This window comes from Cucurbita maxima, unplaced genomic scaffold (genome assembly GCF_002738345.1).
Source record: "Cucurbita maxima cultivar Rimu unplaced genomic scaffold, Cmax_1.0 Cma_Scf00011, whole genome shotgun sequence".
Classification (NCBI taxonomy): Eukaryota; Viridiplantae; Streptophyta; class Magnoliopsida; order Cucurbitales; family Cucurbitaceae; genus Cucurbita; species Cucurbita maxima.
In genome coordinates this window covers 4,513,712-4,532,365 of record NW_019272027.1, presented here as the reverse complement: position 1 = coordinate 4,532,365, position 18,654 = coordinate 4,513,712, and the positions used below count along the sequence as shown (strand labels likewise).

At 37.9% G+C, this 18,654-nt stretch overlaps 1 protein-coding gene across 1 annotated transcript; it reads right to left on the bottom strand.

Annotated features, from left to right (window-relative positions):
• Positions 1-568: 568 nt before the first annotated feature.
• Positions 569-2,455, bottom strand: LOC111486455 (polyol transporter 5-like). Its single transcript, XM_023133618.1, has 3 exons — positions 2,292-2,455; positions 1,879-2,225; positions 569-1,749 (listed from the first exon to the last, which is right to left on the bottom strand). Exons 1-3 carry the CDS (start codon positions 2,404-2,406, stop codon positions 664-666), a joined length of 1,548 nt encoding a protein of 515 aa, XP_022989386.1. The 5' UTR covers positions 2,407-2,455; the 3' UTR covers positions 569-663.
• Positions 2,456-18,654: the final 16,199 nt, after the last annotated feature.

Sequence of the window (18,654 nt, the reverse complement as noted above, 5' to 3'; positions counted from 1 at the left end):
ATTTCTTTGAAGTGTTACGACACCACTTTCATACATATAAAACCTATCCGACTCATCCCACTTTCATAATTTCTAGGTCTCGTATATCACTTTCATACGTAGAGACCTTTGAAGATTATAAAAGAATGATAACGTAAATATATCATTTTTCATGCTTATATGAATCACACACGTATACGAGTACTCACAAGTGAAAAACATCAAATTTAATTAATGATATATCATAGTAATCATTCTTTACCAAACACGTTTCATCATTTGTATGATGACCATAAATATGCTGGCATCTTTTTTATAAAAACATCCACATCAGTTACATGGTTATCACATATACATTTTTAAAAGTCACGGCTAGCATAAATACAAGAATCATATCATGATGTAACATGTATCAAACCATTCATTCAACCAAACATATAACATTTCAACCATTAAATTATTTTATTTTTATTGTGTTAGGAGGAATTTAATTAGATTTTTTAACACTCATTTCCTCAAATTTTTAACCCATTTTTAATATATTTTACAAGTTTTAATTAATTAAAATTGAAAAATGATTAAATACCAATTTAAGCTAAATATTAATTACAATGAAAATATTATTAATTATAATAACACATAATTAAGTCATAGGGTTGAGCATAAATCAATACAGCCTTCTTTCTAAACATCCCCATTTGTCCCTAATTGAACTTGATTTCCGACGTCGTTTCTCTCTATTTTCCTCTGTTTAGAAAATCTCCAAAGTAAATTACCGAAAAGTCCCTCCATGTCCTCGAGAGTCCTCCCTTGCGTCTCAGGAAACACAACGTAGAAAAACACCCAAGAAATCGCTGCAATCCCGGCGTACATAAAAAACACCCCACCAATCGTAATCGCGTTGGACAGGGACAAAAACGTCATTGTAACTACCCCACTTGTCATTCTGTTCACTATCACTCCTATACTCACCCCTTGGGCGCGTAGCTTCAACGGGAAAATCTCCGAGCTGTAAACCCACGCGATGGGCCCCATTCCGATGGAGAAAAACGCCATGTCGGACAACACTGTGGCAATACACAGCCCAACTGCCCACGTGAGTTTCACGTGAGCATGGTGTTGAATTATCGTGAGCCCCATTCCCAGCAGCAGGAGCGATATCATCTTCCCAGCGACGCTGCTGAGGAGCAACGGCCGCCGTCCTACACGGTCGAGGAGAAAAGTAGCGACTAAGATAAAGATGGTCTTGGTGAATCCAACGGCCACCGTCGCGAGTAGCTTTTCTCTGTCGGATTTGATTCCGGCCTTCTCGAAGATGGTGGGGCTGTAGAGAACAACGGAGTCCACGCCGGATGCTTGCTGGAAGAAATGGAGTCCAACGGCGGCTATTATAATGTGGCGGACGGAGGGCGTCGGGTGGAGGAAGAGGTCTTTCCAAACGTCCTTGCCGTGGCTTCTCCTCTTTGGGACTTGAACGACGTCGTCGGTGCAGGTGGCGGGTATCCCGGCGGCTTCCTTGATGTCGGCGAGTCTCTGTTGAGCCTCTTCAACGGAATCCGATGTTTTGTCGAGGACTTTTTTGGCTTTTCCAATTTGACCTTGCATTACTAGCCAACGTGGCGATTCCGGCATCATTAAAACGACTACAGCTAGAAATACCGAAGGGAATACGCCGATTCCGAGCATGAATCGCCATCCGAGATGAAGTGGAAGCTTTGAGAAAGCGAAATTCGAGATGTATCCCAAGAGTAATCCGAAATTTATGAACACCTTACCATAATTGAGAAAATTAAGAATTAGCTGCTCATTTATGAAATTTATTTTAAGATATAAAATTAGCTATTTAATATATTTTATGTAGTTGTACGCGGCTGTGACATATATTTTGAAAGTACGAACCTCGGGGAATGAGGTGAGGAAGCCACGAGAGGAGGCCGGAGAGACTTCGGCAGTGTAGACGGGAGAGATCATGAGGGCGTAGCCGACGCCGAGGCCGGCGATGAAACGGCCAAACATGAGGAAGGCGTAGTTGGTGGCGAAGCCCATGAGAATGGCACCGACGAAGAAGATGATGCCGGCGAGGACCATGGTGTTGCGGCGGCCGATCCAGTCGGAGGTTCTGCCAGCGGCGGCGGCGCCGATGAGGGAGTAGAGGTTGATGACGCCGGTCATAACTTCCTGCTGGACGTAGGAGATTTTGAAGTCTCGTTTGATGAAAATTGCAGCTCCACTCATTACACCAACGTCTGTTGAGAAAAAACCCAAATTAAAATCATGAAAAAAAAGAAGAAAATTAAATAAAAATTTCTAACCGTAGCCGAGTAAAATGGAAGCCATGGAAGCCAAAATTGCACACATGAAAGCATATTTGTTTCTTTTGGGCTTCTTGGGAATTGCTGAAGAAGCTTCATCTATGCGGTATCCCATATTGAGAATTGAATAATGTTTCCGGGTTGGGAGCGTCTCTTATATAGACAACGATTAGCATACCATAATTTGANAAAAAAAAAAAAAAAAAAAGATGTTATTTTAATTCGTAGGAATTAGATAAAAATAAATAAATAAATAAATACATAGACAGCCTAAAATGTTTTTCAAAATATTTAATTTTTAAAATTTATGTTAATATTAAAATTGAAGATTTTTGAGTTCAAGGTTCTAGGGAGTATTATTCTATTATTAAAATTTTAAAATTATATGAGATGAAGAAGGACAATGAAATTCACACCACACATTATTGTAGGGTCTACTTTTTTATTCGAAGTAAGAAAATATAACATAAAGTTAAAACTATGCTTAACTTAAAAGGAACTAATTATCTTTATGGAAGGATAACTACGGCTTCTCTTATAAAGCCTTAAGCCAAATTGAACTACTGTCACACATGATATCGATGCACTCGATGGTTAGAACACCTAGCTCCTTCAGAATTTCCTTAAGCCAAACACCATGACATGCACTTGCAATGACAGCTACATATTCAGCTTCTGTAGATGATAGTGTGACAATTCCCTAATTCTTTAAACCCCAACATATTGGAGCTCTATTTAGAAAGAAAACATAGTCTGACGTGTTCTTCCTGTCGTCAATATCTCTCGCATAATCACTGTTTGTGTATCCCAAAAGATTTACATCCTTACTCCATTTGTAATGAACTCTAACATCTAATGTGTCTTTTAAAGTACCCTTTTAGTAATCTACATATGTTCTTCGGATCAGCCATATAACGAGAAATCAAGCAAACCACAAACATTAAGTCGACACGAGTTACCATAAGGTACATTAAGCATCCTACTAGTTGTTTGTACAATGTTGTATCGACACTTTTGCTGCCTGACTCTGACAAGAAGGTGCCAGGGACTATCAGATTCTTTACAACATTACAATTCTACATATTAAACCTTTCAAATACTTCCTTAGCATACTTCTTTTAGCACAAATGAATTCCTCCTTCATTTTGGTAAACTTCAACTCCAAGGAAGAACTTCATTTTCCCTAAGTCTGTCATCTCAAACTCCTGTTACATTGATAACTTGAAATATTTGCACATATTCTCATCATCTCCGGTGTAAATCAAATCATCAACGTATAGGCAAACCAAGAACAATTTTCTTCCAATTCTCTTCAAGAACAAGGTGTGATCATATTTACTTTTCTCAAATCCTTCCTTCTTAAAATAACTCCCGATTTTGCTGAATCAAGCCCTCGGTGCTTGTTTCAGGCCGTAGAGAACTTTCCTCAATCGATAAATCTTTTTCTCTTCTCCCTTTTTGACAAAACCTTTAGGCTGATCAACAAATACCTCTTCGTTTAATTCACCGTATAGAAAAGCACTTTTGACGTCAAGTTGATAGATGCACCATCCAAGTTGAGCTGCTACTACCACTAGAATTCTGATTGTATCTCATCGAGCTACTGGTGCATAAACTTCATTGTAATCTACTCCAGCTTTCTGCGAGTATCTCTTAGCGACGAGTCTCGCTTTACATTTGTCTACTTTGCCTTCTTCATTTAGTTTCGTCTTAAAGACCCACTTGACATCAATTTTCTTTGTTTGATGCGGCAATGTCACAAGCTTCCATGTTTGATTTATTTCAATAGCTTGAATTTCAAGCTTCATAGCCTCCTGCCACTCCTTTTCCTTTATGCTTCTTCAAAGTTCACAGGATCATTATTGAAGATGTGAAAAGCAAACCCCTCAACTTCTTCTTCTACTTCAAATAGGTGTTCACCTATTTCATAATCGCGCATCCAAACTGGCTCTCTCCTTTGTCTTGTTTGTTGTGGCAACTCTGGGGAAGATTCATCCATTTCTTGGATTTCTTCTAACTGGTCATTTGCTTCTTCATTTGAATCTCCTTCTCCATCAGTCTCTCCTCCTTCCGATTCTTATGCAGCAAATTATCATCATCTCCCCAAGCCAACACATCCTGCTCTGCATTTTTTGTATTTGAATTCCAGTCCCATTTTGCACCTTCTTCAAATATGGCATTCCTACTCACAATTATCTTCTTTGTTGCTGGATCATACAAGCAATAGGCATTAGATTCATCACTACCAAGTAAGACGCATTTGAGACTTCGATCATCAAGTTTGGTTATCTTTTGTTCGGGAATATGAACAAGTGTAATTGAATCAAATACTCTGAAGTATTCCACATTTGGTTTTATGCCCGACCACTTCTCCTCAGGAACCATGTCCTTGATTGCCTTTGTGTAACTACGATTCAGAACATGAGTTGTCCATCTAGCTGCTTCCGACCACAACTTCTTTGGCATCTCTTTCTCAGATAAAAGACCCCATACCATGTTCATGATGGTCCAGTTCCTTCATTCTGCAACTCCATTTGCTGGGAAGTGTAAGCAACTGTTAGTTGTCGCTTAATCCCGTTATCTTTGCAGAACTTGTTGAATTCATTTGATGTAAATTCTCCTCCCCGGTCAGTTCTAAGTTCACATTTGGCTGTTTTTGCTTCATTTTCAACAAGATTTTTGAAGTTTTTGAATGTTTCAAATGCTTCTTATTTATCTGCAAGAAAATAAATCCATGTCGTGCGAGAAAAATCATCTACAAGTACCAGCAAATACCTTTTATTACTGTGAGAGGTTGGAGTGATGGGTCCACAAGGATCTCCATGACTCAATTCCAGTTTGTTTGATGCTCTCCCTTTGCTTTTCTTTGGAAATTTTTGTCGTTGTTGCTTCCCAACATTGCAAATTGTGCAAACTTTGACAGCTTCCTTTAATTTGGGTAATTCATCCACACGTTTTTGCTGCATGATTTGAATAGATTTGTTGTAATTCATCGACTGCTAATTGGTCCATGTCCTTGGATTCTTCAATTGAGCATACTATGAAGTTGAATTTATCGGTGAGACTTCGAAGTATTTTCTCAACAATTTTGACATCCGGCATATCTTCTCCGTAATTCTTCATGTCATTAGCGAGACATAACTCTTGTAAAATACTCAAAAACACCTTCTCCTGCTCATCTCTAAGGTTTCGAATGTTCTGCGAAGTCGTTGTAGGATACTCAGAAACAATTGCTTGGCAGTATCCTTTTGAAGGATAGTTTTCAAAATACTCTTATCAATGGATTGAAAGAGATAATTTTTTTGTTTTGAGATCTTTGAGCCTTGGTTCATCGATTTCCTTTTGCTGGGCTGCGCTTAGTGCTTCGTTTCCTTTTGGTTTCTCGAAACTAGATTGAATAGCACTCAAATATTCCTTGGAACGCAAGAGATTTTCCATGATCAAACTCTAATGCTCGTAGTCTCCATCGAATTTAGGAAGTAGTAAAGCTTCCAAAATCACTTGCCATTTGTTCAGTGTTTTTCCTCTCAAACACTCAATTTGTGTATTTCTTCTTTCGGGTCCTTATTGGCTTGGCTCTTTCTTCTTTCAGGTCCTTACCAGCTTAGCTCTGATACCAAATAAAGGGAATAAAAAAAAAACAAATAACTCCTACAAATTAACTATTTGAAAAAAAATAGAAAACTACTCCCTATTAATTACCTATAAATACCTATAAAGTTGCAGACAAACTCCAACAATGCTATAATTTTAATTATATCACGATTAAATCAGGTAAGAAGTCAATGATGTCTATCAACATATCTCAATATCATAAGTGTATTAATAGTAATACACGTCTATCATTAATTGAGATCCATGTGTGATAGCTTTTTTTATTGGGTGAATCTCTCCCTCAGATATTTAGCTTAATTACATTTATTATTAATATGTCACATATATATATATATTTATATATAATATTAAGCATATTTATTTACTTTTATGTTTAATTTAGAAATCTATTTGGGATAGAAGTCTAATAAAGTGAAATAGTTTTGTTTAATAATGTTCGTTCATTTAACGTATCCCTAAATTTGGAGTAATCGAGATGTTTTTCTAACTCAGTTGAATACTATACTATATATATATATTTCAATAATATCATTTATAAAAGTTTTAAATAGATACTATCGATGTGTTGTAACATATAAAGACTTACTTAAATGTGAAAATCTAACTATGATGATTTCGCTTCCACGACCTACTCAATGGAGTTATCATTTGTACATGGGAATTTTTATCTTTACTTGAAAAAAATTGTAAACTTAATTAGAGTATTTAAAAATACTCAATAAATAGCCTCATTATTGAGGTCGAAAAATGTAATTATATTTTATGGTAGAACCTAAGTTTTTGTAACTACTCATTGGACTATACTATCTTTTTCGAATAAGGTTGGATGCATAATACTTCTCTATGTATGGTTCACGCATGCATGAACCCATTAAGCAAGCTCGTATGTATACCCCTTTGGTCTTATTATGGGTTAACATACGTTCACACTGTCAAAAACTAACGATAAAAAAGAGTGTGTCATATCATGGTGTACGTGTTCATACAATACATATTGAGGAAGTCTCTCGTGCTTGTGATATACATGTATGAGGTCCTGTATTTTCAAATCATGGTACATGATTATGAGGCATATCATACTTCCATTCTTTTCATGACATAATGTCTATATGAGACATGCATATGTGTATATGGTGTCACGATCACACTCTTACGGAATGTTTGCCAGCAATTGTGCGACACATACTTCAATTGTGCGACTTAGAGACTCTAAGGCATTTCAGGTCTATCAGGTGTAGACATAATTATGTCGCAATGTCATACACTTAGAAAATACAAAGAGAAGCTATACATCTTGAAAGTTGTAAATGAAAGTAGTAAAGTGCTACAACACAAGGGATTTGGCATGCAACGACCATGCGGTCATGGGCAACACGCCTTGAACAAATATGACCCTGACACATAGCATAACTTCCATTATCTTCATACATGGCTCATCAATGTCTCATAGGCATAATTATGAACATGGTATCATAACATACTTGGGCTGACATAGTAGAAGTATATGTGTAACATAACTTTCATAAACATAACATAATCATAACATTAGAAAATAACATGTGGATAAGCCACAAAATATGTGTCATTCATATAACACTCAATTTCATCCAACCTAATCCAAAGAGAAGTAGAGTTTCTAAAAATACTCGGTAAGTCACCCCGCTTTGAGGTTAGTAATGCATCCACGCACATAACATGATTGAGACCTATCATTTAAAATCATAACACTTGCCTTGGACTCTTTGCAGTTCCAGGCAAGGTTGGATGTGTGGTACTTCCCCACACAGTTCACGCACGCACCCATGGACTCACTAGGTGGGCTCGTATACGTACCCCTAGGTGTAGCTTAGTTGGACACAACGTATTACACGTCACCGGATGCCACAGAAAAGGAAAGGCTTGCATGATATCATGGTGAACATAAATACTAAAGGTACACGTCAGTATTAGCATAACATAATAGGGAAGTATCCCAAGGCACATGACATACATGCATGCATGAGGTCCCATGATTTTCATTCATAACATAACATTAATCTCCTTTCCTTTCTCCTCTCATCCATGACATATTTCACATATGCATCGTGAATACATGGCAATCACCATATGTTCCATCACATAGCTTTACGTAGCAATAGATAATATGACGTACATAGTAATTTATTTCATTTACAACATGGCGTAATGGTTATCACATGCATATATATCGTAACATCATATGTCATTACATAGAACATATACACATAGCACAAACAACATGGTGCATGTAGGGGCCACAACATATACCATCATACTTATTTGATTAGCTTAAGTTGGTGTTACCAATTTATCCTTCATGAAAGTTTGATTTTGTCTTTTGAAATCCAAGTCGACCTATGTGTGCCCAGGACATCAGTTTCAAGTTTGAACTTTGAAAAACTATTTCTCAAATTTACGATGGTCTATGTGTTAGATTTCATGCGAACATGAGTCTTTGAGGATAATTAGCTTCAATTAGTGTTTAACATGTGTATCATATTTCATTCTTGATCATAGGCTAATAGCTTGTATCCATTTATTGCCCTTGATCATATGCTAATATCGTGTATCCATTTATTGTTATTTTCATTTCATTTGTAATTTATTTGATTCTTTAAATAATTATAAATAGAGAACTTTCACCACCATTCAGGTGTAGTGGATTTTGCAAATATTCTCATGATATCATAGCCCCTCAGGTTTAATGACCCCGATCCTCCTTCTCTATGGATTCCAAATCTTCTCTCATCTTCTTCCTTTCAACTCTAATTCATATGATCATTGTCAAACTTACTTCCTTCAATTATCTTCTTTGGAAAAGCTAAATTCTCCATCTACTTGAGAGTGAAGACATGTTAGGCTACGTTGATGGATATTTGGTTTCACCACTCAGCTTTGAAGTAGCAACCTCCTCAACACTCGGCACCAAATATTTGTTGTGAAAAGTAGCCGGTCAACGAATTCTCTACCTTCTACTTTCCTCTCTCACTGAGGAAGTCATTGCTATCATCGTTGGTCTCTCCACTATCCGTGACGCTTGGCTTGCGTTGAAGACTACGTTCAACCATCATTCGAAAGCTCATGGATTGAGACTCAAGAATGACTTGTAGCTGATGAAATGCAGCACCAAACCTGTTGTTGAATATGTTCGTACCTTCAAAATAATTTGTGACCAAGCTTCATGTCATTGCAGACCAATTGAGAACATTGATAAAGTGCATTGGTTCCTTCATGGACTTGGCATTGATTTTTCAATCTTTTCTACTACTTAAATGACTCTCACCTCTCTCCCCTGTTTTGCAGATTTAGTCTCTAAATCTGAAAGTTTTGAGTTGTTCGAACGCTCCATTGAGTCTTCTGACTCCACTTCTATGACATTCATAGCCACTAATCTTGGTCAAACCCATGGAAGTCACCCTGCTTCCTTTAGCAACCAGAAAGATCATTCTCATTTCCACAGCAACAATTCTTCCAATTGAGAATGAACCCACTCGAGTTAGGGTCGTTAACCACCTCGCTGCCAAATATGTCACACGAAGGGCCATTATGCTGACCGTTGCAACTAACGGTATGTTTGCACTAATTCTACTCAAGCTCACCTTGTTGAAGCTTTCCACATGTCATGTTCTATTACTAGACCTGAGGTTGCTATTTGATTTTTGGACATTGGGGCTTTGACCCATATGGTTTCCGATCAATCTATTTTGGATGAGTCTAAAAATTACATGGGTAAATTAAGGATATTTAACCTTGAATTATGGTTTACCATATGTATCATATTTCACCATTTATTATATGCAAATATCTTGTATAATTACGGTTTTGTGAGGATTTTTTTTTTCTTTTTTGCTCTAAATTTCTACTAATTTTAATTCAAAAATCTTTTTTCTTTTTCGATAAAATGCACGTGAAATTGGTGCAATTCAGGTTGATCGAAATAGTTCCAAGTAAAAGTATTTACCCTTCTAAATGGTGCATCCATTCTTAGATGAAAAAAATTGATTGTCTTATCAAACAAAATGTTAATAGATAGTTTTTTTTTTTTTTTTTTATGTCATAATCAAACTTAAAAATTCAAAAATTATTTTTTAAAAAAAATTAAAACATAATTTTCTATCAAGGTTCTCCCAATTATTAAGAATGGACAAAACATATTAAATAATTTTCATTGAAGTCCTTTTCTTTTTTGAATTTTCTTCTCTATAGTTTGAAAGCAATACATCCTTTTCTTTTTTCCCAACGGTCAACGTCATAAATACATGTCATATCATATGGATTTATGGATGAAAATATTAATAATATTTTTCTGTTAATTATTATTTTATAATGTTGATGTGTTGCTATCTATATGGTTTTATTTTAATCTAGCATCAATCTCACACACTTAAAAAGGAAATTAAAAAGGAAATTATATGGTTTTATTTTATTGAACTTTTGCCACCATTTGCTCCATGCCCAAGATTTCTCCTTAGCCTGAGCAACGATTTAGACCATCCTCCTAACTATGGCTGAAATAGCTAAACAAAGTAAGAAGACTGTCTTTCACGGAGCTGCTGCTACAATAAGGCCTTCGGTAGCCAGAGGTAGAGTTCTTCCATTCAAAAAGAAAGAGAATTATCCCGCTTTGAACAAGAGGCATGCTTACTGGTCTTATCGATTTAAATCTTCCAACCAATTTCAATCTTTTAAACATATTAGATACTTACTCCGATACATTCTAGAAAAATTTCTAAAAGATTATCTAATATTACAAATGATTCTCTTTCCAAACAGGATTGCAATGGAATGAAAGTGAAAATTGCACGCATCCCAATACTGATTCCTTTAATGTCATCATTGTTGACTGCTGCAAAGTCATGTGGTTGCCCTGGTCCTCCTCCTTATCTCTTTACCCAAACCTCAACCCATCAATCCAAACATCAAAACCCACATCTGGTTATTATCCGGTTCGAATTGCACAGCTTACACAATTAATTTTAAACGAAGAACATGAAGAAAAAAAAAAAATGTAAGGAAGGATATATATTGTAATATTGAGATATAAAATTTGAGTGGCTATAGTTTATTTATAGATAACTTCTAATAGTTACCGATATTCCATCTTAAAAATTAAATAGGAACAAGAATCTATTCATCATAAAAAGTAAATACCGAATAAATAAGTGAGTAAATAAGATAAGATAAGATTATATCTTAAACTTGAATTATTTAACTGTTAAGTTTTAGGAGCTCAATTGTCGAGACCAAAGATTGTGTTTTTTTTTGCGTAAGCTAGCGACTGGTCACACCAAAATTCTTCCTCCATAATGCATATTAAGCTTCATTTTTGTCCATATAATTTCATAAAAACAACTTTTATGAAGAACACGAGGGTTGAAATTGAGTGATTGGATGAATCTGAGTTAGAGTTGCAAAGCCCAGTTTAAGCCTAAAAACCTACAACTTAAAAGAAAAAAAAGTTTAGTTGAAGTTCGATTTACTTGGAAATGTCATAATATGATAATTTTAAACTTGCTTGTATTCTAGCATATCTTATCGGTTCCTACAAGTATTGCTTGATCAATTTCTGTTTATTTGAAGCACTTATTTTTTTTAATTCTTTAAGTTGATCCTAAATCGAGAAAATAGGATTTTAAAATTAGATCGAAAAACTGACAAACAAAGTCAAACGAGGAAAAACAACTCACTCATCACACACCTCACATGCCTACCCGAGCTAGTCAGCCAATAGCTTCTGTTAGAGTTCATAGTATATATATATGTATTTAGAAATTGAATGTGTTTCAAATTGGTAAGGTATATATTGGAATATCTTATAATGTTTAAATATGATTTAAATAAAATATCATACTGTAACATATTATATATTCAAATATATTATTCTAGATTTGACAAAAATCTACCACAAAGTCTCGATAAATAAAACCCTTGAGTTGAATAATCATACATTCCATCCTCAAACGGGCGGACAAACCGAAAGACTGAATCAGATCTTAGAGGATATGTTCCGAGCCTATGCCTTAGATTTCTCTGGGTGCTGGGACTAACATCTATCTTTGATGGAGTTTGCATACAATAACAGTTATCAAGCGATCATTCAGATGGCCTCCTTTGAGGCACTGTATGGGCGTAGGTGACGAATACCAGTGTTTTGGAAAGAGGTAGGCACGCAACAACTACTGGAACCAGAGTTGGTTCAAGTCACCAATGCAATGGTGTAGAAAATTAAGTAGATGATACTCACTGCACAAAACCGACAAAAAAGCTATGCAGATTTGCATAGAAGGGACCTCGAATTTGAGGTGGGTGACCACGTGTTCTTGAAGGTAGCCCCTATGAGGAGGGTGTTGAGGTTCGGAAAAAAGGGAAAATTAAGCCCAAGGTTCATAGGCCCCTTCAAGATTCTAGAAAGAGTTGGGGCAGTGGCATACAAAATTGTCCTGCCACCGAACCTTGCCGCCGTACACAATGTGTTCAACATATCCATGTTGCGAAAGTACACTCCAGACCCTACCCATGTAATCGAGCACGAGACGCTTCCTTTTCGGGAAGATCTGTCTGAGGTGAAGCCTAGCAGAATTTTGGCTCAAGATATCAGGCGATTGCGCAACGAAGTTATTCCCTTGGTAAAGGTCTCATGGGGTAACCACCGTGAGGAAGAGGCAACCTGAGAACGAGAAGAGGACATGAGGAAAGCTTATCCCGAACTCTTCCAAGAAATATCCACTTTCGGGGACGAAAGTTCTTAAGGAGGGGAGAGTTTGTAAGGCAAAAAAAAAAAATGTTGGCTAAGTCAACAGAGGGACAAAAATGTCATCTTGCCCCTCGAGCATAATAGAGGTTCAAGGAAAACCCCATAAAACCTCCTGCAAAAGAAAAAAGAAGTTAGAAAGAAAATTGGGAGGAAACGGAGTCGCTGCGAAGTTTCGTCGAACCACTGTCGAAATCCACCTTCAGACGAGACCTGTACAAGTACTGATAGGCTAGTAAGGCCGACGCTCCGTCAAGATCCAAGAACGTTTCGCGAGATAAGGTTCTTAATGACATTTTTCAGATCTGATCTTTTCCTATGTGAATCGAGTCCTAAAATATTGATATATTCACCTAGGAACAACTCTACACACGATCTGTGAAGAAGTTTAGCCGAAATCTCGATCCGAAGGTGTAGATCCGAGAGTCGTCCGAGAACGGTAAGCGAACTTTCGTCACTCTTAACCCATATGATAGTTAAGCAAAAATTACGGAAAAATACCAGGACGTAGCCCGTAACACGATCTAGAACCTTGCCGAAGAAACCATATAGATCCGAACTTCGAATCAAAAGATATAAAAATCAAAAAAATGGCTTTGTGTTACGAATTGCAGGAGAGAGAGAAGAAGGAGAAGAAAAAAAACTTGGAAGTCACGTGACAGTTGACGAGCGGTGGAGGGCGGCTCGGTAGGCACCGGACACGCTTAGATCGTTGACTGGAGCAACACAGCTCCAGTGAAACGACGACATGTGTCACTTGCAAACCCCGAGTCGATCCGCAAACCCGAGTCGCGTGTGCGGCCTGCGACTGGCGCACTTCCTCACACGTGGTCGGCGCACAACTGATGCGTGAGGGCGCGTTAGACGCCCATTTTGGCCCGTTCGCTTTTTGTTTGCTTAATTTTTGTTTCGATCCCAGTTCTAATACTATTTTTATGGGAATAGGGACCTAATTAAAGAAAATCAATATTTTTGAACTCCTCACTGACATAAAAACGATAGTGAATGGGTATGCGTCAACCAAGTAACTCACCACCTGGTGTTTAGGAATGAATACTTGTAGGATTTGCTTGAACTGCATGCATGCTAGTTATTCGCCTTAGGTGGTAGCCTCCTATGATTGATCGTTATGAGCTGATGATGTGTAATATTATGTGAAGTTTTTGGTGAATTATTCGAGTGTGCAATCGTGCGTTAAATTTCTGCTATACGTATACATGTGTATAATTCATGTTGGAATTGTGTATTCTGCGTTCTGGGTGCTTGATGGAGGCCATCGCCCTGTTGAGACTGCGTGCCTAATTTGCATGAATGATCTATTATGATGTTAGACGACGGTTGCATGCACACTCTATTATTTTCTATAGCTCATTACTATGATAAGCCTAGCGATTTGCGGTTAGGAGCGACAAGTCACTCTAGCTAGACCTAACCTTCCCTAGGAACTTAGCGGATTACCACGGCGACGAGGTATCTCAGAAGTGTTCATAGATTGCTAATGTGTGAATGGTATCTATAGCTTCGTGGGAGGACCAGGGGTTCCTGACCAGTTCTTACTGCTCTTAGCCATTTCGTATGGAAAATGTGTCCCCACGTCGTACATCCATTAGCTGCATGGGAACAGGTTGGGTCACACCCCCCATAGGGGGACTATATGGGCTTAGGAGGTACTCAGCACACCCCTAGGCTAGATACCATGTAGTCTCAAATAGCCATGTAAAGGTCGCGCCTCATAGAGAAATACTTGCCATATATGCTCGGCATAAGGAACCTTTAGGTATCTAATGAAAGGATGATGAACTGGTATAGCCCCAAGGGACTAAGATTAGAACCAGATGTCCTAGAATTGAATTAGGAGACCATGAGAACCTGTTAAGTTAGGATGTGATGAGCCTACAAGTAGGTGGCTTACTAAGTATAATTTTTATACTCATCCTTGCTATGTTGTCCTTTTTCAGAAGCGCGAGGTGTCGGTCAAGGGTGGGTATGATGGAGACAGGGATTGTCACAGAGGAATGGGTTGTCCCGGGGTGTCAGTCCAGTCTTTATTTTGGGATTTGCATTCTTTCGTAATTTGTTTCCAAACTGTTAATTGTTTTTGTTTCGTTCGCAATTTTATTAGAAATAAATGATTTTTATCTATTGGGTACTTAAATTATTTTGTGCATTCATGTGTCGTAATCAAGGTCCAAGTAAAATATTGGGTCGTGACAAAAAAATGTCAAAAGCACTTGTGGAGATGAGTGGAATCATTAATGGACTTCCTCGCCAAACCATCAAATTTGATTGTCCAAGTCTTTATTCACTTTTTGAATAAATCCTTTAGATATAGTCAGATTAATTGAATTATAGACTTGGGTGCAATTGATGTCATGATCCCTCACTTACAATATTTTAAAACATATAAACTTTTCCCTAATTGAAAAATTAGGGTGGTAAAATTACCAGTGTCATCATTATAGGAACAAACGATGTATTCATTTCTCAAATCCTTACACTAAAAAACGTTATAAACATCCTAAAACTATATAATAGTCTCATTTTCATACAAAAGTTTCCCATAACATCAAATGTAGTGTTATTTTATGTTCATCATGTTGTGCTTTTCTAGACTAGGTACCAAGACGGACTATTATAATTGGTAAGGAATTGAATGATCTATACTACTTGTAATTATGAGAGGAACAACCAACCCTATACCCATGTCATTCCACACTTCCTCCGATAAATATATGATTTTGTTACCTCACTTATGCTTGAGAATTATGTTGTCAAATTTGTTTCAAGGATTCCAGGTATTTAATTTTCATTGTGATACATGTGAATTTGTCAAACATGCTTGTGTATCTTTTTTTTCATAATTCAAAATAAAAGTTTTACTCGTTTTTATTTGATTTATAGTGATATATGAGGACCCTCAACTGTTCCAAATATTTTTGGTACTCGTTTCTCACATTAACTAATAATTGTACTTGGGTCACATGGTTATTCCCTCTTTAAAAAAAAAAAAAAATTGGAGTAACGGAAATAAAATTATTTAGTGATATTCGTAGATTTCGAACCGACAATGCTAAAGATTACTTCCATAAAACATTATCCATGATTCTTTGTGTATTATTACACACCACATCAAATTGGAGTAATGGAAAGAAATAAACTATTCATTTGTACCACAAAAAACATTTGATCTTAGTTTTATTTTTATTAAGAATTAAAATAAAAGATATAAATTGAATACGAATGGTACCTTAGAAACATGACATACAAGTTCGGAAGCTTCCTATGTCTACTTGGATATGGAACTTCCTTCACACGATTTGAAATTTTCTCCAAAAGACCTTTTTCAACAAGATCCTCCAAGAATTTGAGAAGAAGTCAAAGAGAATTCTCAACGACTGAACCTTAATTGAGTTCCTAATGCTGTCTGCAGACTTTTCCAAAACTGAGAGATGAACCTGGTGTCCCGGTCTGATACTATGGAAACTGGTACCCCGTGCAGGTGTACTATCTCCTCTATGTATAATTGTGCCCACCGATCCACTCGATATGTGGACTTGCTTGGAATGAAGTGGGTCGTCTTGGTCAGTCTGTCTACAACTACCTAGATGACGTTGAAATCATGCTTTGTCTTTGGCAAACCTAAGATGAAATTCATACAGACTGCTTCTCATTTCCACTGAGGAACGTTCAGGGGCTGTAACAGTCCTACTGGGCGCTGCCTCGGAGTCTTCACCTGCTGGCAGGTCAAGCAACGGCTTACGGAATCCACTGTCCCTCTTCATCTCGGGCCACCAATAGTATCTTTTCATATCCTTATACATCACGTACTTCCAGGGTGGAACGTATAAGATGTATCATGGGCTTCGGTCATAATATATTTTAAGATTCTCTCATCTCGGGGAACGCACAGGCGATTTTGCAACAGCAGGCCCCCGTCTGAGGAGATAGAATATCCTGCTGGTCTCTCTGTCTCAGTCTGACTCCACACTTTACTGAGGTGTTCATTAGACCTCTGAGCGTCGATAATTTACTTTCGTAGGGTGGGTTGTATGGTCAATTGTGCCATCTGAACAGTACCACCTTTAACCACCACATCTATCCCAGCCCTCTTCATCTCATCTTGTAGTCTTTCCTGCGTGGTGATCATCGCAGAAGTATGGATCTCTATGTCATAATCTTTTACCAGTTCCAACCATCGCCTTTGTCTCATATTGAGCTCCTTCTACATGAACAAGTACTTTAGGCTCTTATGATCAGTGAAGACTTGTACTTTTTTTCCATACAGGTAATGCCGCCACATTTTAAGAGCAAACACTACCGTTGCTAACCCGAGGTCATGCGTGGGGTAGTTTCGTTCATATTCCTTTAGTTTTCTTGAAGTATGCGCTATCATCTTACACTTCTGCATGAGCACACACCCTAAACCTTTCCCTGATGCATCATTATAGATCACGAGATTACCTGACCCATCTAGAACTGTAAGAACTGGTGCAGTCACCAACCTCTCCCTGAGTTCTTAGAAACTCTGTTCGCAAGCTCGAGTCCAAGAAAAGGGCTTGCCCTTCTTGAGTAGCTGAGTTAGCGCTGAGAAAATTTTGGAGAAATCCTAGACAAACCTTCTGTAATATTCAGCTAGCCCTAGAAAATTTCCCACCTCCGTGACTATGGTCGGTTTTGGCCACCTCATCACTGCTTTTATCTGAGTTGGGTCCACTGTAATCCCCTTGCTTGACACCACACGACCCAGAAATGCTACTTTAGACAACCAAAACTCGCACTTGGAGAACTTGGCATACAGTTGTTGGGTTCTCAGTATTGTCAGGACATTGCTAAGGTGCTCTTCGTGATCTGCCTCTGACTTAAAGTATACTAGAATGTCGTTGATGAACACTATGACAAAAGTGTCTAAGAATTCCTTAGACACCTTGTTCATTAGTTCCATGAAAACCGTTGGTGCATTGGTAAGGCCAAAAGACATAACGAGTAACTGGTAATGTCCATAACGACTTCTGAAGGTTGTCTTGGGTATATCCACTTCTTTGATCCTCAATTGATGATACCCCGACCTTAAGTCAATTTTGGAGAGGGGTATTTATTCTTTATGGTGACCTTGTTTAACTTCCTGTAATCAATACATAGTCGTAGGGACCCCTCCTTCTTCTTGAAAAATAGAATAGGGGCTACCTAGGGTGAAACACTAGGCCGGATGAAACCCTTATCCAACAGCTCCTGTATCTGTTCCTTCAATTCCCTGAGTTCTGCAGGTGCTATCCTGTAAGGTGCCTTGGAGATCGACGCGGTTCCTGGTCCTAAATCGATCCCAAAATTGACTTTCCAAGCTGGGGGAAAACCTGGAAGATCCTCTAGAAAGACATCTACGAACTCCCTGACGATGTGTACCGACGAGGCTAATTGTTTGTTACTATTGTCTAAGGTTACGTTGGCTAGAAATGCACTCGCGCCACTATGAATCAACTTCTTAACTCTCAGTGTTGTTACAACGCTTGGGGTTCTTTTGAAAATGGTTCCCTTGTAGGTAAAGTTGTCCCCTGACGGGAGCTTGAGAGTCACTATTCGAGTCTCACGATCTATCATAGCGTGATTCTTGCCTAGTCAATCCATACCCAAGATGACATCGAAGTCTTGCATGCTTAACACTATCAGTATAACTTAGATGACACATCCTGATATTGTTACACAACCTCCCTTAACCCTATGGGTAGCTAATAACAGCTCGTGAGCAGGGGTGGACACTGATAGGGTGATCTCTAAAGGTTCTTTCTCTAGGTGTGCTAGCTCTACAAACTTCTCATATACGAACGAATGCGTTGAACCCGAATCAAACAATAATAAAGCAAGATGACCAAATACGAGTAGCGTACCTGTGACAACTGCATCAAGCTGGTCAGCTTGTCTGGCTGTCGTTGCATGGGCTACATCTCACCCCTGCTGATGTTGAGCACCCTGGCCCCTCTGATG

Coding starts and splice junctions, on each gene's coding strand:
- LOC111486455 (XM_023133618.1), bottom strand. CDS start 2,406: ATGGGATACCGCATAGATGAAGCTTCTTCAGCAATTCCCAAGAAGCCC. Junction 2,226..2,291: donor TTCCATTTTACTCGGCTACG/GTTAGAAATTTT, acceptor TTTTCTCAACAG/ACGTTGGTGTAATGAGTGGA. Junction 1,750..1,878: donor TCCTCACCTCATTCCCCGAG/GTTCGTACTTTC, acceptor AATTATGGTAAG/GTGTTCATAAATTTCGGATT.